A 27271-nucleotide genomic window follows, 5' to 3' on the forward strand; every position below is an offset into this window, starting at 1 on the left:
AGCTTTGAAACTTTACTGTTCAGAAGAAAAATGCTTTTAACCATCTTAATTTAAATGAAACAAGCACAGAAACAGTTTCCTTTCCTTGTCAAATCTTTTTTTTTAAACTTTCCCTTTTTTTTAGTAGTTTACATTTAACACAGTACTGTACAGTATTTGCTTTTTTTATTTGTCTCTGCTGCTGATTGTGTTCTTCCAGTTCCAAATGAGGTGTGTGATTGACTGGTCAGTTCGCAACTTCTGGTGTTTGTAACTCTGAGGTTCTACTGTAATGCCATCCCCAAGTGTTCAAAAAGGAGTTAGGTCCCCCACAAAATGATATTGGCTTAAAAATCCTAAATTTTAAAAAATAATAAATGTTGGGTTCTTTTTATTTGCTTTTTGTTTCTGAGCTGGTAGGACTCACATGTTCAAGCTTTTCTCTTTCATGTGTATGTGTCAATGAAAATGAATGATATTGGGGGTGGGGGTGTTTGTACCTATGTTCACACATAGATAGTTCTTACTCTCAGTCATGTAAACATGTTCCTTGATGAATAAGGGCACTTAATAAGTGCAGTTCTTAATAAATGCATGTAGTTTAGTTCTCTACAACCTGTTTGCAGAACGAGCAACAGCAATCACAGGGGACATGATTAATTACTTAGTACAGTGCACTATGATTTTTAATTCTTTATCTACACTAAGGCTAGTATGTTTTTTGCTTTTCAATCATACTGCAACAAATAGTCGCCTGCAATACTACTGCATCAAACAGCTATAATGCTTGAAATGCTCCATTCAATAAATAAAGGTTTCTTAGGAGTATGATCAGTACTTAAGGTGTCTTAATTACCTCTTTGATATGCTGGAAACTGAAACAATTCTATTACCAACTTGTTAAGGAAACTACATTGATGTAGATATATATGGATACAGTAATAGATTGCTCTAACTGAAGATAAGGCAGGTGTATTTTGTGTGATAATTAAAAGATATACACCTCTACCCCGATATAATGCTGTCCTTGGGGAGCCAAAAAATCTTACCACGTTATAGGTGAAACCGCGTTGTATCCGAATTCGTGTTATATTGGGTCGCGTTATATCGGGATAGAGGTGTATTGGATTAATGCTCAAGCAGAAAATGTGGTTTTGACAATATGTACTAACTTTTAAATTAAACTAGCACCAGATTCAAAATATTTGAGTTTTTGTAATAAAAAGATCCAGCTAATCAGCAAAGTTAATTAGTAACTGTCTCACTATGGAGTGACAAATTAACACAATTAGTGTATAAAAACATGAGATCCAGTAAACTAAATAAACTGGAGTAATTAAAAAGCTCTTGAAACGGGTGGTGGCAGTTTAATACTGCTGCAACACTATTGTCATATGATGGGGTTATAAATAATATAAAATTACTATTTAAATTATTTGTGGTAGGAACCAGGATTAAGTTGCATCATTTTTCTCTGATTGTGCAAGTTAGACTGAATCCTTATTATAGTTGTCTTGATTGGGGGGATTTGGTTTACCTTCGGTATTATAACAACTTATAGTTTCATTTGTAGAATTTCACATACAAGAGGGTCCACCATGTGTTTTCTGTTGTGCTGAGAAGAATAAATTATTTTGGCTATGGAAAACTATTTCCTGCTTACTTCAACCCATGCAGTGAAATTCTTGCTGGTTCAGTAGTGACAAGGTCTGTGTCTAATGTACAAAACATCACAATTTTAGTTCAAGATGGAAAATGATCTCCCATCCTATAAGTGACTAGAGCTATGGCTTTAAAAATAGACCTTATGCATGTTGTTATTTCCCATCAAGAAACCTATGTTATGATCTGCCTTAGATCCCAGGTGAAGTGAGTTTGGCTGCCGTTTTTCCTCCAAGAGAGAGGTATTTGTTCACTTCACAAAACCACCACATAATTCAGCAGTTAACTATTTCTATTCTGGAAAAAGCTAGGGCTGGAATAGCAGGGGTGTGTATTGGGAAGAGGGGTGCTGCAGGAAAGAACTGAGGTGCATTTGGGGTTCAAGACTGAAACAGGATAGTTTAGGTTATTTGACACAGCTATATGGGATTCCAGGCAGGAGTACCAAGGAGTGCTGCATGTCAGGTTTTAGTGCCTACTTGCTTTATATTCATCTCTAACTATTACTTTTCATTTTAAGGATCAAATCCTCAGCTGGTGTGAATCAGTGGCGCTTCATTGACGGAACGAGGAGACTCTGATTTACACCAGCTGAGGAGCCGGCTCAGACTTTTTTATGAGAACAAAAAGTGCAACAAAATGAAATTGCCACTTGTTCGTGTTTAGTTTAAAATGTGGCTTTGTCTGTTTGTTTCCAAAATAGCCCTGTATGCTCAAAACAGGAATCTGAATGCCAATATAGCTTTATAGATTTGTAATCAAAAGATTAGCTATCTATATTTTTTTTATTTCTCTTCTCCCCCCCCCCCTTTTTTTTTTTTTAAAGAAAAAAAGCACAGTTGCCATGTAAAAGGTCAAGGCTGATACCTACCTGTGAGCTCTTGTTGATACTGTTGCTGTAGAATCTATGTGATGTCATGACCTTGTTTACCAGCTTCGGCTATTTAAGATGGCAGCCCCTTTCAGCTCTGCAGCCTTGCTAAAGCTGGAATGTCTGGAATCCCTCTAATGCAGTAGGCCTCCCGTTCTAAATTTACTCTCCTTATGGTTATATGGTACCTCCTCTGTGGCTGCAGTGAGAGGCCCCCTTTTTATGACTCTTTTTTTCCCCTTTGGCTGGTAACCCTTTGTGTGCGTTGCCTGTTTAAAAACCATTCCGCTTCGGCTAGTACAGTGTACTCTTTTGTTGTTGCTGCTGCATAGGATCAAACTCGGTAATGAAATCCTGTAATTTAAATTGGTTTTATAAAGCTGTCCTTGGAACTTAAAGCTCTCAGTCTCCTGAGCTGCCGAAAGGGGCCTCAAGCCCCAGGCATCCACAGAAAAACATTGCTTTAAAAGGAAAGCAGCAAAGTTAAACTGTTAAACTGCTAAAACTGGCGATTAGATTTTTAAAATCTTTATCGCTTCTTCTTTCTTTAGCCAGCCGTAATTATTTGCTGTGAATAAAATGCGTAATAATAATAATAATAATCATTAATAATACTTAGGACTTTTGCAGCTCTTTTACATTTGTGCATTTGAAAGTACTTTATGTAGCAGGGTAAGTGTGATTTCCTCCTCTCTCCCCTCCTGCCCCCCTTACACACATGGGAAGATTGAGGCTCACAGAGGTTAACGTGAAAACCCAAAATAACTCGATGGCCTCTCCTCTACCTGCATTTGGCAACTAGATTTCCAAACTTTTAAAGATGGGATTTTCAGAAGTGCCTAAGTGAGTTAGAAGCACAAGTCCTGTTGACTTACAAAGGAACATGTTCTGATTCCCGTTGCTGCTTTTGAAAATTGCAACCTAAAGTGAAGAGGGAGTTGAACAAACTGAACAAATTATTTATTTGAGGGAAAAAAGTGACTCATCTAGAGGGCTGTACTGACAGGATGTTGACCAGCATTGGTACTTAATGCTTCAATTTTTGGCTTGTGTCATTAACATCTTTATTTGATCACGTAACTCTACAAATGATCACTTTTAACTTGCAATACAGACCTACTAGGTACTGGAAAAGCTTGTGTAACTGAAAGGTACTAGGTGTTTTCTCTGTGAGGAAGAAGGCAAAATCATGTTTATTCATTAAGTAACAGGATAGACCATTGTGAGTGCTGTGCTCATCAGTTGCATATTTTGAAAGGCCCAATATCTTGCTTTTTGTGTCAGCATACATCCGGTAAAATTAAATCCTTATGTACAGATTTTGTTTTAAATAATTGAAAACAATCATACAGGACATTCCTGTATTTAAAAATAACTTACCAGAGCATTTAATAATAATCCTTCATTTTGTTTTTAACATACTACATGTCCTGTTTTCCTTATATGGATTGTTATTGCAAAGTACATGTGTGGGAGGCCACTGCAGCAAGCTTTCTTTCTGCTGGTTAGGATTTTATAATGTGAATTGACTTGACAATGTTGTAACGCTTCTTCCTTTCTTTCTCATTTTCTCAGATACAAACGTGACAAAAAACATTTACACATCAGCCTTTAGAGATTTACTGTTCAGCATTCTGACTACATAGCACTGCTATCAAACTTCAGGATGTAAGCTGATCGCTTGCAAAGGCCAGGAGTGAGTTTTTAAACCCCCTTGTATAGCAATGAACATCGATGAATTAAGGGTTTTGGTTTCTTACATTCTTTTTAAGGAATTGGGTAACGACCACTGCCAGAGCCCAGATACTGGACTTGATGGACTAATGGTTTGATCTGGGGCATCAGATCCTATGTTCTTATTTTCATAGGGAAAGCATTATTTCCGTCTATCATACTTGTATAGTCTCCGTTAGGATAGTATTTGATTGCTTAACAATTGGTAATATATTTATCCTCTTGTTTGCAGAGGTATAGTCCCCATTAGGGTAGTATTTGATTGTCTAACAATTGGTAATATATTTATCCTCATGTTTGCAGAGGAGGACCTGAGGCCACACAACGTACAGTCAACCTGTGGAGCTTCTTGTCAGAGGATGTTGTAAAGGCCAAGACTATAACAGGGTTAAAAAAAGAACAAGATAAATTCATGGAGGATAGGTCCATCAATGGTTATTAGCCAAGATGGGCAGGGATGGTGTCCCTAGCCTCTGCTTGCCAGAAGCTGGCAGTGGGTGGCAGGGAATGGATCACTTGGTTGTTGCCTGTTCTGTTCATTCCCTCAGGAATGAACTGTTGGAAGACAGGATACTGGGCTAGATGGATATTTGGTCTGACCTAGTATAGTTGTACTTATGCTTGTCTACACCGGGATTCTTTTGCGGACTGTGTTTTTGCATGTATGCTTTTGTGGATTAATTTATCCAAAATAATTAAATCCAGGTGGGTGGACACAATCTACTTCCCTCTGAATCAGTGCATCCACAAAGGTTTGTTTTTTTTAATTTTTTTATTAAGAACTCTGCTAAAGCTCCTTTTCTTTGTTGCGGCATTGAAACTTATCTTGGGAGTGATCCCTCCCATCATTTGCTTTGCTATATGTTGTGTAGCCTGGCACTCTGGTGGCTGCTCTTCAGGCAGTACTGGACCAACATCTCTCTCCAGATCTCAAGGGAATCCATGGGTCCATGTGGAGGCATGAGACATGGCTGCTTTAATGCTGAGAAGGGTACAAGAATCCAGGCATGTGCAATCGCAAACGGGTCACTCCTAGCTGTGCGTCAGTAATTAAACATGATCCCAGAGTAGTAGCGGGCACACAGAGAGACAAGTAGATCCAGGTGCAAAGCAACGTAGTTTGGGATAGCAGTGGGAGGACTGCCAGAGGCAGAAGTTATGCTGAAAGACAGATGCGTCCACACACACTTTTTTCTGTACTAGCTCATCCTGAAGTGAACTAACCCACTTTCAAAGTGGGTTATCCAATTTACAACAAATGACCAGTTAGTTTGAAATAAGAATTGGTCGCAAGGCATTTTCATGAAAAAGAAAACCCACAAGTGAGTGAAAACCCCTGTTTGCCCCAGGGTGGTAGACAAGACCTGAGTGCCTTGTCCAAAGTCACACAGGAAGTCTTTGCCAAAGCAGGAAATTGAACCCACGTTGCCCAAATCTCAGGCTAGTACCCTAACTACTAAAAAATCCTTCCACTCATTCCTTACTGTATGCTGCCTTACTAACTATGTCGTCGTTGTTTCACTTTATCCTCCTAAATGGGAACTGCCATGTGGGAGCATATCATTGTGAAAAAGAGGGGGGAATCAAGGCTAAGATCCACTTTCCCTAAACGTAGCTTCGCGGTGGAGCTGGTTTTGATATTCATTTTGGGTTTACAGCAGTTGCAGATGGAGTTAGTCAATGTTGAGCCCCTTAAATTGGGAATATTGCCCTCTCGAGTTGAAGACTTCATAAGACTGCTGATCCATCTCACAGGATATTCAGTCTCCAAGAGTGGCCCAATGGATCTAGTTAATTATACTGTATTATAAAGAGGAGCAATTGTTTCCTGATCCTCTGCAGGCAGCGGCTTAACACCTTGGTGTGTGGCATTTCATATCCCTTGTAATAATTGGCATCTAAGATGGTGTGAAAATTAATATTCTTATTCATATATATATATATTGCATACTAGTAGCTTATATCTTTAAGTAATATCCTGCAGCAGTAAGGCCCATAATTGCATAAAAAGATAATAATCATTATGGGAATGCCTCTGTGAGTACTTTTTCTCTGGATTATATTCATCATCATGACTATGACCAGTAGAAGTGACTGTACAGAAAGAGAGAGTGGTGCTGTAATTGTACGCAGCAGACAGATTGACTTGTAAAAGGCCTTCCAAAAATGGCAAAAGCACTGAGGAGGTATTTCCCCCTGTTTTATTTTTAGATAAGCATTAACAATCAGGGGCTGCATTTTTAAGAAAACCACTTTGATCTGTGCTCTCCCACTTTAAGTTGAGCAGGAGGCTGAATTATCTACACACATTTAACAAAGTCCCTGTTGAACTGAAAGGCAGCGAATGTGGACTGATACTGCCATGGTTCTGTTCTGCAAAAATAGCTTAAATAACATGAGAAGATAGATGTAATTTTACTCTCTTCCGTTTTAGGCCGTGATTCTACAAAAGGCTATTGGGGTATATAAGGGTCCACCCACTCAGATCCTTTTGCAGGTTCAGGGTTTTACAATGTATGTAGCTACTTTCATTACAAAAGAAATGACCTTGTGTATTATTTTATCCATAGGACACCTTTATCCAGTAGATATTTTAGCAGGTAATCCTGAGGTTATCCAAGAAGCAGCTGAGGCCTACTATGAGAAACTTTTGCAGCGAGCTTCATCATCTCCTGAGTTTTTTTCCATTCCTGGTGGAGAGAAGGTAATATAATTACATTTCCCAAATAGAAAGTGTGTTTAGATATTGATGAAAGGCAATTTCAAGTGCTAGTGGCCAGAATCTGTTTGAATATAGCTAGTGTGGCAAGGATAAAAATCACTTAAAGTTTCAGATTCAATCAATCAGATTGTAAATATTTTACCCTCATAGACTAGAGGTAAACGTAAACCAAAAGACTAGATCTGAAAACCACCAAAATTTTAAGTCCAAATCTGAATTTTGTGTCTGGACCCTACCTTCATATTGGGATTGAACCAAAATTGAATTTGGAGGGTGTCTCGGACTAGATCCAAAATCTGCAGCTCTTGCAGTTCAGGCTAGTTTAAATGATATAGTGAATTTCCTTACTGTTGTAGAGATTTGTTCTTTCTGTTGTGAGTCAGCAATAAACACAATGAAATTTTCTAATGTGTGCTCTTGCACGCAAGCTCTGATCAGAAATGGTTGACAGATTGAATAAAAACTCTTCAGTGATAGAGCTGCAGGGACCAATCCTGCATTGGCTGGGAGATGGGCAGGATGGGCAGGATATGACTAGATAGGTCTTTTTCATTTCTAACTTCAATCATTGTATGAAACCTTTCACTATGTGGGCCCCTTTCCACACAATGAAAGTTTCTGTTGGAGCAGCTGTGTCTATATCGTTACACAGTGCTGAAGCAATGCCACTTAGCCGAAATAACGTTTTGTGTGGAATATGGTGGCTTCTAAACAGTTTTGGAAAATATTTTGTAGTAATTTCTAGAAAAAGTCAGTTCATGTGGGTGGGGTAACTTTCATATTGTCTGAGAAGTAAGGGTGACTCATCTTACAGTATTCTTTTAATGCCCTCTAGTGGACCAAGATCATAACCATCTGTAAGGTTAAATACAAAGGGCTGTTACTCTGTCCTTAGCTTAACCCGTCATGCAGGGATGCAGTGTTACCAGCCCATCTGGTGTTCAGTTAGGGCAGGGGTGGCCACCTGAGCCTGAGAAGGAGCCAGAATTTACCAACGTACGTTTCCAAAGAGCCACAGTAATACATCAGCAGTGAGCACCCCCTGGCACATTGGAAAGTTGGCACCTGTAGCTCCAGCCCCGGAGTCGGTGCCTATACAAGGAGCCGCATATTAACTTCTGAAGAGCCGCATGTGGCTCTGGAGCCACAGGTTGGCCACCCCTGAGTTAGGGGGTGGGGGGCTTAGAACACTACGCAATGCTGAGTCTCCACAATACCTAGAGCTAAAGAATGGAGTTTCGGCTTCAAGTCTGAAGTATCTTGATTTTATGGCTTGTAGTGAGACCTTAAATATTACTTCAGACTTAATTTTGTATTTAATTTTGTTCTTGTCTGATCTGCACATGCAGAATAATACAGTTAACAAAGAGGATAAGTAACAAGAATTTTCTAGCTGTTTCTTTCTGTCCTATAAACTGTAATAAAAGCTTCAATGAATTCTGATATTTTATAAATCAAAAATAAACTGAGCTTATCTCCCTCCAAGAAGACCGTAGATATCTGAGCTAACAACCTCTGTTACCCCTACTCTGGGATAATATACACCTAAGAATTTAGGGATGAAGATTGCTGTGATTGACTAGTCCCTAGTTAGTCTGACTAGTCCCTGAGCCTTTTGCTTCTGTAGACCTAGGTTAAAACCTGCCTCAGGTGATGGGGCCAATGGTTCTTTAATGCATATTAGATTGTTGTCAAGTATCTTAGATTGTTGTCGTTCCATTTACTCAGACCACTGTACAGCGTGTCATAGTTGGCAGCCTTGCTCAAGAGGATTATTGCAGGTCAGGGTGGAAGTGCATTGGCAGAGTTCTGTGCAAGGAAAGCTGGTCCAGCTATGCCAGATTCATGCTTGTGCTGTTTGTCTCTCACTTCCATGAGTGCTAAATTAACTCACAAATCAAAACCAAAACAGTAGGATTTGACATAAAAACAGCACCTGACTTTTACTTAAGGCGGTGTTCACGGGTGCCACTGTGATGTCTGATGATGATGTAGCATGCAAAGAAAGAGATCGAATCAACAGAAGATACTAAGATTTCTCAGGAAGGTCACATGCAGTATGCGGAGTTACATTTCCTAAGTAGCTCAGAGGCGAAACAAATATACTTGTCCCTAGTGTTCTGACATTGATGAATTGGTGAACGCTGGTTCCAGGTGCAAGTTTTTACCTTGAATAGTCCACCTTGCTTACGTGTAGTAAGACCTACTGTATGTGCTGCTTATAATTCAAATGCTTTTTTGCCAGCTCAACGGCTTAAAACACCTAAATGCCTGTTTTTAGGTTAAACTTGAAGATTCCTGTGTACGTTTCCTTCCTGTGTACCGAGAAGACCCAAAATATAAAATTTTGGTGTTAACAGATCCACAGGCTAAAGAAAGAGGTGAGATTTGTGTCAATATATCTTGAAAATTGAATGATTATACTTTTTGTCTTACTTAAATGATGCCCAGTGGATGTAAGCAAATTTCTAGAACAACAGTACTTTAACTCCATGCCGTGTTTTGAACATGAAGTAGATTTAGCTAATATGTAAAGAAAATGTTTTAAAAGGCAATCTGTGCAGGCAACCTAACAGCTAGAATGGGAGATTGGCAGTCAGGTCTCTGGGTTCTGTTCCAAGTTCAGCTGCTGACTAGAAGACTAGCCTTGGGTAAATCTCTCTTCCTCTCCCTCTGCATTTGTACAATGGGGATAATCATACATTTCTATCTCACAGGGATGTTGTGAAACTTAATTAATGTTTGGTTTGAGCTTTGAGATTCTTGAAAGATAGGACATATAGAAGTGCAAAAAATTCTGATATGTTATGATAGATTGTAGCTTACTAACATTCCTGTATTTTGTATTTTTCCTTTGTGGTAGCCACCTCCTCAGTTCTAGGTTTAATTGGCCCATATTTCTGGACTGGCTTGTGAGAGGTAAATCCAGACATGCAGTCAGGAACTGAATTAAACTCATTTTATTGGCAGGTCTCCAGCAGTCTGCTTTAAACTCTGTGCCAGTTTATGCACTGCTTACTAGTAATGCTTGAGTTTTTCTTGTTACAGCCATATGGTGACCTTAAATGGGCACATCACTGCAGTTATTATTCCTAGAAATGGGTGTGTGCTTACTGGCATTTCTACTCCACAAGTCATTGGCTGGGTTATCACCAGGTCCTAGAGATTTGGGTTATGATTACGTCTTAGTGTTTTTGTCCACCCATCAAGGATTACTGCTTTACACAGTGTGTGTTCCTACACACAGCCTGGTTTCTTTCTGTTTAATTCCATCAGTCAATAGACTGTGTGGCCATAACCCTGTCTGGGACTTACAACACTGAAAATAAATAGCAAGCTATGATGCCATAGTCTTCAGCAGGGATTGAATCCAAGTCATTTAGCACCAAAAGCACAGGCTTCTACTGCTTGAACTAAAAGAGAGCTCTTTGAGCTGCTGGAAAACAGGAGGTTATATAGTCTTGGGAGAAGCTACTAGAAAGAAACTGTCATGTACACCAGGCCAATGTATTAAATAGTCCCCCCGTTGAATAAGCTTGTCCCAACTGTCTAAGATCCACAAGAGTTCAAGTCCTATCTAGGGAGGCAAACTTTTATGTAACCCTTCTTTAATATATATGTATAAGGGTATAATATGGGAGTCAGAAAATGTTAAACCAAGGTGTCTTTTGCTCACTCCAAACTCTGTTTGGAACTCACGCCACTCTACAATCTGTGCTTTTGACTCTCTCTCAGTCCCTCTTCTCCCACAATACAGCAATAAGCTAAAAACATCACTGCAATTCAAAGTGCCTCTGAGTATTTTATTTCTGAAGGTATAAGCTATACATTTTCAGTAGAAAAGATTTGCAGCCAATATTATTGTTATAAGAAATATTACAAAGAAAGACAAGGCAAGCTAGTGTTCAGAGTCCAGTCCTTAATGTGTCAGATAACTGTCCTATGCTATGTTAAAATGTGAACTTTATACTGTGCTCTGTTATCACACGCTGGTTCAGTTGGCTGACTCAGACCCCATCACAGCTAAACAACTGGAAGCTGGAAGTCTTCTCACATGAACAAAAAATAGATTAAACTCACCTGCGGCTGGTTTTATATTGTACTTCAGAACAACTTCCCATTCCATGTGCTATCCCATGCTGGACTGATAATTTACTCACTGGCTGGGATTCAGTCAGCAGAAAGAGAGAAACTTCCTGGCACACAGACACAGCCAAAGAACTGTATGGGTCCTTTAAAGCTACAGATCCTTTCCTGACAGTGGTTTACACATCAGCATTAACATTTTCATGAATGGAATATCATTTTTTTGCACTGATACCATTTAGGGGAAAAAAGAACTCTACCTACTGCAGGCCTAATTCTGAGTGTAATTGCCATTGTGCATCTCTATCAGTTTGACTTCAAATGGGAGTAACTGAGAACAGTGATGAGGCAGATTGGTTTGTTCAAGAAGGGGGATGCATAGGTATAATAATGCATTACGATATCCAAAAAGGGATCATGAAGAATCACTGACTATATACAGGTGGAAGAAATAGAGTGCATACAGCATGAATATTTAGCAACTTAGTCAAGTAGTAATAGAAACACTGTGAATTAATGAGATCTGTGTACATAAAGAAACAAGGTCTATCGCCACGTCAAACACATGAGTTCTGGAGTCTAAACTTCCTAATAGTTATCTACAGTAGATGCTTAAACTTAGCAGAATAGGGACTTCTCTGTGTAGTAAGCAGCAGGAGGACTTTAAATCTCATGTGGGGGAGATGATTCTAAAAAATTCTTGCAAACCTTGGGTCTGATCCTGTAGTTCCACTGGGATCAACAAGATTGCTCATTTAAGTAAGGGTACATAATCTGTTTTTTAGTAGTACCCTTTAAATATGCATTTAATAGGACTTTACTTGACATTCTCTCTCCATGGTTTATGTACTGATAACACATGGCAAAACTCCATGTATTTTAAAAATGTTTCCTATTTATACCAAACTTTATTTTTTTCTTTATAAAGAATGCACAATAATACATATTCATAAGCTCTGTGAAGTCACCCCGTCGATCCTTTCTTGTATACAGAAGCATTTTAACTGTTATTTTTCAAATGCTTTTCTAGGTAGCAGATTATTTTTGTCAGCTTTTGATTTCTCCGGGTATAAAATGCCCCCCGTAACTCCACATGTTTTAAGTCTGTCCATTTTATGTAAATTGGTGTTTTCATAAATGCAAAGTTTAGTGCTTATTTCATTATTGTATTTTATATTCATATGACCATATGAGTGGTTTGATTTGAATGAGCCATGCCTTTTTTGTAACATTCAGCCTAAATAGTTACATCACAGTCAGCTTTGCTAAATGCCATACATTTGACATCATTCTGAAGTTTCCCTTACTCTTTAATATTATTACAGTATGGTAATGATATGTGATAGGGTGCAGGGATATAGATTCCAGTCTCTATGTCTAAACAAGATCTGAAGTGGATGGTATGCAGTGGAGAGAAATATTTGGGTTGCTCTTCCACAGAAGTCACTCTCAGTCTTTATTTGGGTTGGAGATGTATGTTTGTTTATGGTGGGCTGTGTGTTACCATGAGCATTTATATGAGAATGTAAATTGTGTTGCAAGGGCTACTAGAACATAGTATGGGGTGATTAATATCTTTACAGCCCTAAATTAACATTCTAAATACTGAATGTGCTGTCCCTGCTTGAAATATTTTTCAGTGAGCATGATTTCTAGTAACTGCTAGATGCCACAGAACATTTATCATAGGATAGTCACAACAAATCACTGGTAAAAAATTAATTGTAGTGGGAAAACAGAATCTGGTTGAAGGGAATCTATTGCTGGTACTTATTTGGTTCCCATTACTAGTATCTCAGAACCTCCCTATCTTTAATATATTTACTCTGAGAGCACCCTTGTGAGGTAAGGAAGTACTATTAGACTCAGCTTACTGAGAACGGAGGCAAAATGAATGGCAGGTATCTTGAAGTCCTGTGCACACCATAAAACACCAAAATATTTCCAGGAATAAATAGAAGAGTAACTGCAAGAATTGTGGAATGTCTAGCTTGGATATTGTAAGAAACAGTGCAAATACTTTATACCTCCTTTAAAAAAAAATTCAGTGTTGGCTTCAAATTAGATTGTATCCCATGCTTCCCTGGGGTCTCAAAATGTATGTTTGAGGTCAGATTCAGGGGAAGAGTGGAGAAAAAAAAACCCATGCTGGATGTTGCTTGAATTTTCTCGCTTTTCTCTGTATTTGGGTGCTGATTGGGCATCTGATTCAAAGCGATAAAATGGAAACACTTGTATATGACTGTAGCAACATTTGGCCACTGTACAGTAGGAAGTGAAAATTAAATGCAGTCCTGTGCATGGGGGAAAATTCTTCTCTTTGCCAATCAATAGAAGAGATTGTGCAATCACAGTCACAGATTTTTTTTAGGCCTCGTTCAGTTCAATGTTGTTAAGCACAATACTGCCTAATATCTAGAACAGCAACAAAAGGAAAAAATGCCAGTGGGTCTGATATTTCACATACTCTCCATTTTCCATGAACCATATATCCAGTAGTGGAATGGCTGATCATCCCTTCTGTCCTCTACTCATCAAATGTCAGTTTTGGGGAGAGCGATAAAACATGGAAAGGATGAGATCAAGGAGAACTCGATCTTCTGAAACTTACCTGTGTTCAAAACACAAAATTGTTTACAAGATGAGAATGAGAGTGTGTGGAAACATCCATAGGTTAAACTGTGAACTGGATGTTTACTTTAAAAATGATAATTTTAGAAGAAAGTACATACATTCACATGGAATTCGGGGAAGTGTTTTTCTCCAAGGGAGGCATCTCTGTAGATGAAGTAGCCCAAGTAATATGATGTGACAGTTGTTATGCCAGCTAGTGTATCCACCCCCCCGATTCCTTAAATTATTGAATAGCACAGTAAATGTTCCATAAAAGTTAAGTAGTTCCTCACAATGTGTTTATGCACCTCCCTATTTTCAGCAACGTTTTTTCAAACTTTTCTGATCATCACACTTTGTGTTTAGTGTGTGTGTGTTGGGTAATGGTGGGAGTGTAGGTTTCATGCCAAATCCGTTTTGGGGTTAACCTCATACAGCTGCCAATGGAGTCAAAGTCTGGCCCATTATATCCCTTTGTCTGACTGTGCTTTCTTTGGTAGCTGCATGTTTCATGGATATGTAATGGTGCAGTCCCGCTTGCACTGGAAAGTGGGGTGAAGGGATTGAGGGAACAGATTGAATCCATCATAGAAAGAATATTAAACCCCTGTGCCAGTAAGTGCATAATATTTAATTAATTGGATCTGGTGGTATACACAGGCAACTGCAGTTGGTCCTTTCTTGTTAAACTCAAGGCACAAAGTGTAACACGTTTTGGCATGTACCTTAATAATTTATTCAAAATATAGGTTAACTAAGCAATAACCCTGGACTCAAAGCCCACTGGGAGCTAGTAAAGCTTGAAGCAAAAAAGAGAAACTAACCTGTGCACATTAGAAACATTTGTCTAACCTGGGGCTAAAACAGGTAAATGATGACACTCCGATTAATGCCTTTTCACTTGCTTGTCTGTAAATTTGGCCTTGGTTGGGTGGATGGTTCTTCGCTCCCTGGTGCTTGTCCCTGGTAGGATGGTTTAGAGAGGGACACGATGATTAAGGTTACGTTTTAGTCACGGGTATTTTTAGTTAAAAGTCATGGACTGATCATGGGCAGTAAACAAAAATTCATGGCCCCAGGACCTGTCCATGACTTTTACTTAATACCCATGACTAAAACTTGGGGGGAGGGCTGCCTGAGGGCCCTGCCGGTGCTGGAGGAGGGCAGCCCAGGTCCTGGGGGGGCATGGGTGGTGGTGCGTGGCCTGGGACCCCCATTGGTGGGGCAGGGTTGGCAGGGCCGGCACGCTCCTTACCTGGCTCTGCACCTTCCTCCCCCACCCCCAGCAGCAGCAGACAACTCAGTTTGGGTGTGGGGAGGGGGCAGAGGATTGGGGCACTGGATGGGGTGAGGCAGGCTCTGGGCAGTGCTTACCTTGGGGGCTCCCCGGAAGTGGTGACATCCCCCCTTGCTCAGTTCCATCCTAGGCGGAGGTGTAGCCAGGCAGCTCTGCATGCTGCTGCCGCCTGCAGGCACCGCCCCTGCAGCTCCCTTTGGCTGTGGTTCCCAGCCAATGGGAGCTGCAGGGGCGGTGTCCTGGGCAGAGATAGTGTGCAGAACTGCCTGGCCATGCCTCTGCCTAGCAGCTGAGCAAGGGGGATGTTGCCATTTCTGGGGGGGTCCCCCAGGTAAGCACCACCCAGAGTCTGCCTCATCCCACCTGGTGCCCCAGTCCTCTGCCCCCTCCCACACCCAAACTTTGCTGCTGAGGGTGGGGGGAGGACAGAGGGGCCCCAAGACTGCCCCAGCAATGGCCAGTGCGACTGGCGCACTGCCTTGAGCTAGGCGTGCCAGCTGCTGCAGAAGTCACAGAGGTCATGGAAAGTCGCAGAATCCCTGACTTCCATGATTTCCATGACAAACTCGCAGCCTTAACAATGATCTAGTGGTTAGGGCTCTAGCCTAGACCTGAAACCCGTGTTCGGTTTCCTGCTGAAAAATCAGGCCACTTTTATGTAGGTAGCTAACTTCGGGCAACCAGCTTTCCAAATGTTGATCTTCCTTTTACTCTTACCAGTGAATTTGCTTGACAGTGGTCTTTGCAGCAGCTATTTTGAGTTAATGTGTCCCCGTTTCTTCTTTTAGTTTTGGCAATTTACCTTAACCAGTCCTGGTGGCCCATTGAAGATATAGTGAAGACAGCTGATTCCTCTAGAGAAGGGCTTATACAGGTACAGACAATTGCCTTTATTGTGGAGCGTTCCAGCTGTGGTGACCATATATTGCTCTGTGTGTTTGGATTTGTCTTTCATCATATTATATATCTTTTGTGCTTTATGCTGTATACTCCTCTGGCCTGGTTTTGGTCTCCCTACTGCACAGTGCCACCCCCACTTCCTGAATAAATATTAATTTTCTATGTCCTATTCATGATTCATCTGTTGGTCATTCTCTCTCTCTCTCTCTCTCTCTCTCTCTCCATTATTTTCGAGGTTGCCCCCTTTAGCAGGTAAAGAAGCAATCAGATAAACTGAATTATTGCATTAACAATAACCCTGCACAGTAGTGCTGCTTGATTGACCATCTGTTGTGAAGATCAGTCTTCTTACCCTTTGGCACAGTATCTTATCTGGCCATTTACAAAGGTTTCTGCCTTATATGTTTTTTAGATTGCATTTAATTTATTGAGCTGTTCTTATTTAATGGTGGATTTTTTATTTTATTCTCTCTGCAAATAAATACCCTTGGTCTGATGCAACAATCTTGTTTTGGGAGAATAGATGGAGAGATATTACTGACTTTTAATTTAATCTAGTCACAACTGCGAAGAAGTCAGTTGCTTAGTGTATGTAGGATTTGCATTGCCATGCAGCAAACAAGTTTGTCTTTCTTTATTCACGTTTCCCACCTACCCCTCCATCTCCCAGATGGGTGCTTCCTGGCTCCTTTCCTGTGCATTCTTTCCCTGATTCTATGACATTTTTAATCATGCAGGGTTTAATTCATCTCTCCCCATAGGCAGCCTGATTTAACAGGTTTTGCATAGGGAACTAAGGGGGGAGGTTTGGGGAGTAAACCCATCCCCCAATCTGCAGGTAGGCTTTTGGACAGCAGCACTGGCTCTACGCAGCTGTTTCTTAAGCTTCTTCTGTAGCAGTGGAGCATGAAAAAAGTATTTTGGCTCCTTGATCCCTTTTAACATGTTTTGAGTAATTTTGTCTCAGGTATATGTTGTTTCCTGTGACATGCAATACCCACACATTTCGGTCAATAGAGACAGGGTAGCATAGGTATTCTCCTTTTAGTACACTTCTGAGCGTGGATAGTCCAGGACACTCCAGTTCTATATCCAGCTAAGCCACTGGTTCACTGTGACCATGGGCAAATCACGTCACCTCCCTGTGCCTCAGTTTCCCCATCTGTGAAAGTGTACTCCGCAGGTGCATTGGCAAGCTTTATAAATGGAGGGTGATATCTAAGGGCAATTATTATTATTTCTCTTTTACCATCTTTAGTCTCGGGAAAGGAAGACAGAGGGGGGGAACCTAGTAACAGTCTTCAGATACATTAAGGGCTGTTGTGAAGGGTGTGTGTGGTGATCACTGAAGGTGGAACAAGAAGTAATGGATTTAATCTTAAGCAAGGGAGTGTTAGGTTAGCTATTAGGAAAAACTACTATAAGGGTAGTTAAGCTATGGAATACGTTTCCAAGCGAGGTTGTGGAATCCCCATCATTGGAGGTTTCTAAGAACTGGTTGGACTGATTTACTTGGTCTTGCCTCAACAGGGGGCTGGACTTGATGACTTCTTGATGTCCCTTCGAGCCCTACCTTTCTATGATTTGAACTGGTTTACGAGGCATTTTTACCCCAAATGAGTGGGACGCATTCACCACCCTCTTAAAAAAACAAAACAAAAAAACAAAAACAAAACTTTCTTTTGAAGGCAAAATCCCTGAAGTCTCTTCATTTTTCTTTTGTCTGTTTATTTTTTCTCTAAGGTCCAAACATCTGGAGAAAGGATTGTCCTCTTTGTTCTCAACTCCATTATTTTTGGAATGTTAGAAAGGAGTTCAGCTAATGATACATTCTTTGTATCTCATTCCGCCAAGGAGTCTGCCAAAATATTCTGGAGGAATGGAGATGCTGTTGCCTTTTACACAGTCAAAATAAAAGGTAAGGTCATTTCAGAGAAACATTCCCATCAGTTCTATATTGCCAAAAATGTAGTTCCCCCACAATGTAAATAATCCTATGCTTCCATTTTCATGTTTAGATAGACATCACCTGCATACCATTGTAGAGAATGAATCAGAGAAACTTACCCTCGTAGAATTTGAAAGCCATTCCTATTACTTCCATTAAAACACAATGGGACCAAATTCTATTCTAGGTTACACTGTGTGATCTGGACTGTTTGGAAAGCTGCACCCCTTCAAATTCCAGCAGTCTCCAATTCCTCCTCCTTCCTGGCTTTCCTGCTTTTGCAGACCACACCCAAGCCGTATCTGGCTGGCCTCAGGTTTCTGGCTTTGGCTGCCAAACCCCTTTGTATCAGGGTCATCTCTGCTGCAGCAGCAGCCTTTCTTACTTCCAGTAATCTCCTGAGCTTCCCCTTTCACTGAAGCTACCTGCTGCCTTTTATGGGGAATTACCTGATCCAACCCAGGTGTGCCTATTTAATAATCAGGGTTGGCTAACCTCAGGCCTCCAATTCCCTAAGAGGCTTCACCCTGCTACAGTGCTGAGAGAGGCTGCTGCCTGTCAGAGCCTCCCTGAGGAGATGGAGACCCGAAGTAGGGAGGTCAGAATACGTTAGCCAGTTCTGGTGTTCATATTCTAAAAAGGAAGTTGAAAACAGAATCAGAGAAAAGTAGGGTTGGGAGGGACTTCAAGAAGTCGTCAAGTCCAGCCCCCTGCTCTGAGGCAGGGCCAAGTAAACCTAGATTATGTCTGACAGGTGTTAGTCTAACCTGTTCGTAACCTGCAATGATGGGGATTTCACAACCTCCTTTGGAAGTTTATTCCAGAGTGTAACTACCCTGATAGTTAGAACATTTTCTATGATATTTAACCTAAATCTCCCTTGCTCCCTTGTGGTGGATGGGGAAAAGAACCACAAAAATGAGTCAAGGGCAGCAAAAAATGCCATACAGTGAGGAACTTAAAAGCTCTGTTTAGTTTAACAAAATGAAGATCAAGATGGGACTTGATCACAGGGTAGAAGTACCTTCACGGGGAGAAAATACTTGGGTACTAATGGTTAAAGGGCTCTTTAATCTAGGTGAGAGAGGTATAACAAAAAACAATGGCTGGAAGTTAAAGCTAAACAAATTCATATTAGGCACAGATTTTAAACCATTGGAACAAAGTACCAAGGGAAGTGGTGGATTCTATATCTCTGAATGTCTTCAGATCAAGACTGGATGCCTCTCTGGAAGATAGTCTTTAGTCAAACACAAGTTATTAGGCTCAGTAACTGGGTGAAATTGAATTGCCTCTGGTAGACAGGATGTTAGATTAGCTCAGACAGTCCTTTTTGGGCTGAAAAAAATCTATGAACTGATAAGTCTGATATAAGTCCAGACCCATTGCATTGATTTCAAGATATCTACACTTTGGATATTTGTACCACGGTAAGCCACAACAGTGGCTAAATTGGTGCCAGAAGAGAACAGTGTGGAGAACATCTCGCTGGAATGACTCCACATTTGCAGTGGAATGTGTCTCTGGGTCAGTTACTGGTCCCAAGTTAAAGTGCGCCGACACTAAAACTGGGCTTTGGTGCTCAAATGAAGTTGCAAAATAGGTACAGAGAAATTGGTGATGGAACCTCTTTTTGGAGGTGAATTGGGTTGCTTCAAGGCCATCAATCAGCACGGTCCCAAAAGTGGGAGGCGAAGGCTCTGGGGGAGATGGGGAATCAGGCTTGCTTTGGATTTCAGACAATAGATTAAAGTTGCCCTCCCCTGGTAGCCCTTCTAAGGGATGAAGCACTAGGAGAAGTTCTGCCCTCCCTCCCCACTCTGAGGTGTAGTTGGCTCTTCTGTATGCTATTAGTGGTGAATCACATCTCAGGCGATGATTAAGGAATCCTGGATATGTCTATGAATACACTGTGTTGAGCTGTTTTATAATTTGCAAACACTTCAGTTACAACTGTACATTTCCCTTTTAAGTCCATAAATATTTTGGAGCAAAGCTTTCGGAGAGAGACATTTGGTTTGTAATGATTCATGCTTCAGTAAAATAAGTTTTCAGAGTAGTCTGTTGTGGGTGGAATATCAGACAACCTGAACCTGATTCCGGGTAAACTGGGAGTCACTTTTTGGTTCACATTAAATGCAAATGCTTAAAGTCCAGACTTGTCAGCATCTGGATCTTGTTGCCAGTGTTTTTGTCTTTGGCAGCAGCATTTGTTTGTATTTGGTCCATGTCATAATTACTAATCGTTTTCCAAGCTCTTTTGGGGAAGCTTGAAACTGTGATTGTTCACTTCCCTCTTTGCTCATCACGTAAAGCTCGCTTGCTGTGTGCATTGTGCAATCTCGCTCTCTGAGGTTCTGTAATTGTGTCATACTAAACATGCTCCTGTTGATCTGATACTCTGTCTCTTACAATAAACCACCTAGGAAGGGACTCTGGATTTATGAAGCCCAAACAAGTTCAGCTAGTTCTGCCTGCTTCTTTGGAAGTGGTATTCCTCAAAAAGTTTGAATTCCTTTTTAATACTATTTACATGGTGCGAGTTTCTTCTGTTGCTGCCCTGAGTAGTGTACATTATATATCAAGTTTTCTCTGTGTAAGAAATTCCATATTGCCAGATCTCCTGCCAGGTGATCCCAACTGCATTTCCACTCTCTACAACAACTTATCCACTGCTCTTCGCCCTCCGCTAAGTAATTTAGACTCTACTGCTCATTCTGTACTCATCTCTCTGTGTGTCTCTTCTGTGAACTTTCCATTAGCTACAATACGACAAGATCAAAAACCATGGTTCAGTGGAGCTAAATACGGCAGAACTACATTTGTAGGGGATGGACAGTTAAAAGCACAAGTCTGGGTGGCTGGATATATGGATGGGTGGAGTCTCTTCCTGTCTTCGCTGCAGATTTAGTTACAGCATGTCTTTGTCCGAGGCAGATTTTCACATGGAAGTCACTGAGTCAAGTTTAGCTCAGGCTGGAGATGTCTGAAAGTCGTTCCCATCCACCAACTCCTAAGTGGCCTGAGCTTGGTAATAGTCCTGTTCTTAATAGAGATACATGCACTTCACAGCTAGCACTTATTGGGGTCTCTTTTGATAGTCTCATGAGAAAGGGAAGGGGGACTGAACACCTATGTTGCTCCTAGAGACAGTTCCTTCAGGTCAAGTTTGAGACATATTGGCAAGGCAATGTGAGGAAATGTCTGCTGATACTGACCATGCTACACCTGTTGAATGGATAAACACAAGACTTCATTTTCCAAGACCTTGAACCTATCATCTTTTATGAGCATTAGACTTATTATATTCACAACTGTACAGCTCACCAACCGGTGTGTGCCTATTTCTGTTTAGTGGAAGGCATGTGGCATTTATCACTGGTACTCTGGCGATTGACGGGACATGTAATAAGGCATTAATGTATGTTGATGAGAGACTTTGTTGTGTGTCATTGTGGGTGTGGTGTTGTGGCACTGAGACCACTTAGAGAGAGTTAAATGAGTCTGCTTTACAGCCTTAGTTAAGAGCCAGTTGCCTTTTGGCTCATGCGGTAGAGGGTCATACACTAAGCTCCAGAGCCAGAGGTGCCGGTTCGATCCTGCGGCCGACAACGACCGGGGTCTGTTGGCATTACACCAGGACAAACGCCTCCAATTTGGTTTATGTCAGTAACTTCAAAACTCTGCTCTCCATACCAGCAGTTAAGGAGTTCAAACCATACTTAAAAAATAGAAAAGAACATCGTTTCCTGTTCTCTAAATTCTGTCACTGAAACTGCCTGCAGATGGCAACCATAACGGAATATTTTGCAGGAGACCAAACAAATATCTTCCCATGGAGCCACTTTGGTGCTGAGAACCAAAGCGGCTTGTTTCTTTGTCATTTTTCTTTTGGGATTTTCATGGTATGCTCTACACTTGTTAAAAACCTGTTTTTTAAATGGATTAATAACTATGATACTTGACCCATATAATTCTGTGAAATGTTTTCAGTTTGCTTAGATTTCGTAATTGTTAAAGATGGAGCTTACTGCCTTCACTTGAGCGTAAAATAATTGGGAGAGCATAAAAGATTCATGAGGAGGCAATATGGCTTAGTGGACAGAACACTGGACTAGACTCAGGAGACCTGGATTCTATTCCCAGCTCTGCCGCTGGTGTGCTCTGTGACTTTGGGCAAGTCACAGTGCTGCTCTGTGCCTCAGTTTCCCCATACGTAAAATGGGAATAATGCTACTGACTTTGTTTGTAAAGTGTTTTTAGCTCTACTAATGAGCTAGATAATATTTTATTATTATATAATACAAAGAACAGTTGATGCAGAAAGACACAAAAAGTGTTTTAGTCTTTGGGTTAACTACAGGTAGAGAAGTTCCTTTAGCTTTTGTTGTTGTTGTTTAGTATTTGTATTGTGGTAACAATTGTGCTAAGTGCAGAACAAAAAGATGGTCACTGTACTGAAGAGCTGATAATCTTAAGTATCTTTCTCCTCCTCTGGGATCTCCATGGTATGAGGCTTGAGGAGGGCAGCTTAGCAATTCAGCCATCAAACCAATTGTAAAAAAACATATACTGGGGGTGAGAGAGAGCGAGCTGTGAAACGTGGAGTCGAACCAGCAGCATTTCCCACTGGCTCCCCACAGAACCCCAGCAAGAGCTCTGTGAACCACATTTTAGGAACCACTGACAATAGATAAATAAAATAGGAGATGTAGGTACTGACAATAGATAGATAAAATTGGAGATGTAGGTACTGTCTCTGCCCTTGTTTTCCCATTAGCTAAATTGATCTAATGGCAACTTAACGGGCTGTTATGAGGACTGATTAGTTAATATTTGTAAAAATGGTAAAAGCGCTTAGTAGTAATTTGACTGAAGTGCTTCAAAAGGGATGATAGGCTTTATTTAATTTGAATCAGACACCAGAAGTGCTTGCCCATATGGTGGGATGAAGTCCATTTCAGACTTTTTCACACAAGCCTCTGTAGACTTGTTTTTTTAGATATTTCCCCCTTGAATTAGATCCCTACAGGGATACTATATATGTTTTCAATTGATCACATACATTTGCTATACATAAAATGAGATCAGAACAGAAAGTTAACCTGCTTGACACCTAGCAAAAAGTTTGTTTTGGGATAATTGTTCCCCTTCCCCACTCTTTTCTAGCAATAATATTTGTAATGGGCATATTTGAACGAGTTTGAAGGTTCTGGCTTTAATAAAATAAAATGAACACATACCAGCCAAGACATGTGTTCATTTAATTTTATTGAAGCCAGAACCTTTGCTCCCCTTTTCACATCGCACAATGGGTTGACATTGGGTTCTGTTCAGCAGAAATATTCCCCACCCTTTACACAAGCATGGACCCTGCAGAAGGCCTGTCTGAACTTGTGTGTGCAAAGCCAACTTGTTCAGCAGGGATGCAGTCAGTATGCACAACCTTGTTTTGTTTGGGCCCTTTAGATGTGGGGACAGGGTTGGGTTTGCCCTGGTTTGTGGATGCTTGGGAATGCTAATGGCTGCCTGCTTTCCTGCCCTGGTAATTGCTGTTTACCATTATGCTGGCTCATAAGTTGGTCATTTGGCACTCATGACCTAACCAAACAGATCAAAGGCTTTGAAAGGGCAGACTGCATAAATACTTCCATCTCCCCTGCCAATGCCCTAATTTCCTTTGTCTCTTCCCTCACCCCAAGACTCAGGCTTTTTATATGGCTGAGCAATGAAAAAAGGGGGCACAGGAACCTCAACTCAAGGCCACCAATACTTATTAGGAACCTGCTCTACTATTAGAAAGGACCCTAGGGGTAAAATTCACTTCTCCCCAAAGTCTATGGGTGGTGGCTTCTTCTCATGTATTTGCTCAGGGGTAAAAGGAGAGAGTGGCTTCATGATTAGTTTATTTATGATAACCTTAGACTTTACAAATGTCTGTCTTCCTTAGGCACAAAATTAAGAGCGCAGAAATTGATCAGCCAGCTCCTGTCCATTAGGATGGCTGCGCATGAGTCTCTCAGTCTGATTTCAGGGATTTGTAAGAGAGAAATAATGTGAGATGCCAAGAATCTCTCTGAGGGACAATATCAGGGTTGAAGGGGCATCACGGACTCACAGATCGTGCCCACTCTTGGCCCCGTGCGGTCCGTGGGGGGTGCCGCTTTCAGTGAGACAGCCCTTCTCGGGGGTCCACTCTCTCTCGGGGTCAGGGCCCTCCACCTCCTGGAGCCGCACCTCTCTGAGCCGTAGCACACCTGTTTCTCGCCGTTGGCCCTCTCAGGGAGTCCACGCGCTCTGGACCCCCTGGCCCTCCTCACCCCCGAAGGGGTTGATGCAACCCTGTTCTCTAGACTGGAGTGACTCTCAGCCAGCATAAAACAGAAGGGTTTATTGAGAGTTGAACACAGCACAGGAAACTCTCAGGGCCTCAGGCCTGGCCTCTCACAATAACAGCACATCCCAGTCCCCCTGCAGCCAGGTGGGCTCTGCCTGCTTCCCCAAGCCCCCCTGCTTCCCAGCTGGGCCTCTGATATCCAGGGCCTCAAGCCCCGCCTCTGTCCATTGTCTTCTCTCCAGGTAACCAGGGTCGTAAACAGGAAGGCCTGGGTCTCCTCTCCTCTCAGCCCTTCTCTGGCTGGAACCGGCTGGTCAGGTCACTGGGGTCCTGTCTCTGCAGCCCATTGTCCTCCCACTGGACAGAACCGGCTGTGTCTCCTGAGCTGGGTCTCCGGGTCACCAGTCACCGGAGTTTCAGTCCTCCAGGCCCTCGGCTGGGGTCTCGAGTCCCTCTCCGGTCCTCTGTAACAACAAACTCCCTCTCCCCTCACCTTGTTAAACCAGTAAGACCCAGGGACATTGAGTCCCGCCCCCTATGCATGCAAACCACTGGAAAACACAGAAAACCCCAAGAAAACCCCCCACTTCGTCACAAAGGGCCTGAAACTGATCCTTCGATACTTGAAGAAGCTGTAGACTTTGTGATGAAAAGTTTGTCAGCTGCCCAGAACAAACACTGCCAGAGTCTAACATCTCTGGTGGGCTGCCAGCCCGCAATAAGACGAGGGTGTGCTGAGGTTCTTGGCTCACATAGGTGCATCATACTTTCTTAGCTGTGCCCATCTGCTCTGTTCTTTTGAGTAGGAAAGGGGAACTGAAACCACCTAAAACTGCTGCCATTGTAGTGCTTCAGACAGAGAACAGGATTCTGGAATGTTTGAGTGCTTGGACTGCCCTTGTGACTGGAGGAGAAAAAAGGGGGATGCTGCATGCTTCATGATTGCCAGTTAAACCACCCATGTGCAGGATTAGGCCAAGAACCTAGGACTTTCTGTTCCAAAATCACAGATGTCTCCCAGCTAAAGGAGGGGTTTTCTTAGCAGTTATTATTATGGTACTGCTTAATGACCAACCAAGAGTGGGCCTCACTGTGCAAGGCACCATACAGACACCGAGTATTAGACAGTCTCTGCCTTGAAGGGTTTACAGTCTAGAGACAGATACAAGCTGGGGGAAGAGGTAGAACACACAAGTAGCAAATGTCATATTAGTGCCACGATTTTTTGGGAGTGGATTTAAGAGGGGATGAGCTCCATGGAAAGAAAAGTGAAAGGAGAGGGGACGTTGAAGGGAAGAGAGGTGAGAGGGTCAGGGCAGGGGAGAAGAGCTTATTGAGGGGCAGATTTGGAGTGAAGCGGAGGTGAAGAGACTGAGAAGGAGGGGAAAGGTTGAACCAACAGCTGATCATCCCAGGACAGAGAAAGTCAAGTCAAAACCATAGAAAGTTCTCTGAATGTTGGAAGGCCCCTGCTCTGACTGCTTCTGCAGCAGCACCTTCTGGCTGGAGTGTCTGGGTAGCTCCTCTGCAGCTTCCCCCTATACCACATGTTGGAGATAGGCACCATCCGAGTCCTCATTTCCCGGTGTGTGTGTGTGTGTCTCCCCTGCAAGTTCTGGCTCCAGGGGGCTGCTGGTGAGAGGGGTGGCCCCAGTGGGACCCCATCTTACCCTCTCTCTGCTGCTGCTTCTATTGGCTGGCAGTTAGTAATATATATTTTGCAGGGCAGGGCTGACATAATCACATATACTTGAGGAAGTCTCACATTCTGGCCAATAGATGCATGTACATTACATAGGGCATGCTCACCATTAAAAACAAAAGTCTCACTATGGAAGCATTAAAGTCACTTTGTCATGCTGAAACTGCCAGTGTTCAGAGTGCGATCTGAGATGTATATTTTTGGTCTTGACTTGATTATAGACCATGGCTGGATTATTTATGGCTGGTTGTGGTGGTACAGGGAGGGGAGTTGTTTATACAACCTATTGTGGTCAGTTTGATTTAATGTACAACTGCATGTGAATAATTGCATTAATTTCTGGGCACTTCATTCCCAGGAAAATTTTGATTAACTTAATGGAACAAACTGAATGAACTTCAGAGAACAGCCAAAAAAAAAAAAAAATTAGAGAGATGGAGGGATTGGCCTAAGAAGAAAGGATAACTACTAGGATGTGTTACAAATATTTGTAAACACCGAAACAAACGGTCTGTATTCAATAAAGCACTTGAGAAGTCAAGCACTTCCTCAAGTCTCATTGACTTTATTCTGATTTAAGCACGTGTCTTGCTGAATTTGGAGTCCAAGGAAGGAGAGCAATTAAAGTCAGACCCTACTTCTGTTGATGTCAGTGGCAAAACTCCAGTTGAAATCAACAGGAGCAGAAGCAGACCCTTATTTAAGATAACAAGCAGATGACTAGAAGAAAGGAGTCACACTGAAAGAAGGGAAGCTTAGTTTGAATATCAGGAAAAGCCTCCTGACAATTAGTTCTATTATGCTGTGAAGGAGACTCCCAAGAGAAGTGTCAGAAGATTCATGACTTGAGACATTTAAAACGAGGTTGGATGTTACACTAGTAAATGTATAGTAGCGAACAAACTAACTGTGAGAGGGACTAGATTAACAGGGAAAGCTGGCAAGAAAATGTTTTTTCCCTCTCATGCAAAATTTAAATGAAAATGTTTTGTTTTCATAGAAATTTTCAACAAAATATTTTGACTTTTCATCAAAAACTAAAAACTTTTCAGTTTTCTGACAGAAAAAGAAAAAAAATAGAAAAGCAGATGCTGTCATGAAAATGTTGGTTTATAAAAAACTCATTTATTTCTGGGGCGGGGGGCAAAGGAGAAAGGTTTGATGGAAAATTGTCAAGCAGACCTACTAAAAGGCCTCTAATTTGTATGATTCTATGGATTTTCAGTTGTATTTAATCTGTATGAGCCCAGGCACTACAGCAGTGGGCATTTCATAAATGATTAAATACAAATCAATCAGGAGGAGACATTTGTAGTGCTTTTATCCTACAAAGTAGCTAGATAACAGATTGATCTCAACATGATTGAATGCTTATGTTTCTTATTCTTTTGGGTTTGATTTCTTATGGCATTTTGAACTT

General features: G+C 41.5%; 1 protein-coding gene across 7 annotated transcripts in view; it reads left to right on the forward strand.

Moving 5' to 3' along the window:
* LOC120372852 (protein FAM169B-like) overlaps nucleotides 1–27271 on the forward strand; it is a 53265-nt gene that overhangs the window by 11147 nt on the left and 14847 nt on the right. For 6 of the 7 annotated variants that reach the window (XR_005585219.1, XR_005585220.1, XM_039490290.1 and 3 more), the window contains exons 2-7: nucleotides 4088–4180; nucleotides 4952–4998; nucleotides 6817–6950; nucleotides 9250–9349; nucleotides 15753–15838; nucleotides 17608–17782. Coding sequence is in view for 5 of the 7 variants with exons in the window: in XM_039490290.1 (XP_039346224.1) it covers nucleotides 4179–4180; nucleotides 4952–4998; nucleotides 6817–6950; nucleotides 9250–9349; nucleotides 15753–15838; nucleotides 17608–17782 (544 nt within the window). In the remaining 2 variants the exon portion in view is untranslated. The remainder of the gene's footprint in view (nucleotides 1–4087; nucleotides 4181–4951; nucleotides 4999–6816; nucleotides 6951–9249; nucleotides 9350–15752; nucleotides 15839–17607; nucleotides 17783–27271) is intronic. The other variant, XM_039490287.1, reaches the window with a different exon arrangement.

This window comes from Mauremys reevesii, linkage group 10 (genome assembly GCF_016161935.1).
Source record: "Mauremys reevesii isolate NIE-2019 linkage group 10, ASM1616193v1, whole genome shotgun sequence".
NCBI classification, from domain to species: domain Eukaryota; kingdom Metazoa; phylum Chordata; order Testudines; family Geoemydidae; genus Mauremys; species Mauremys reevesii.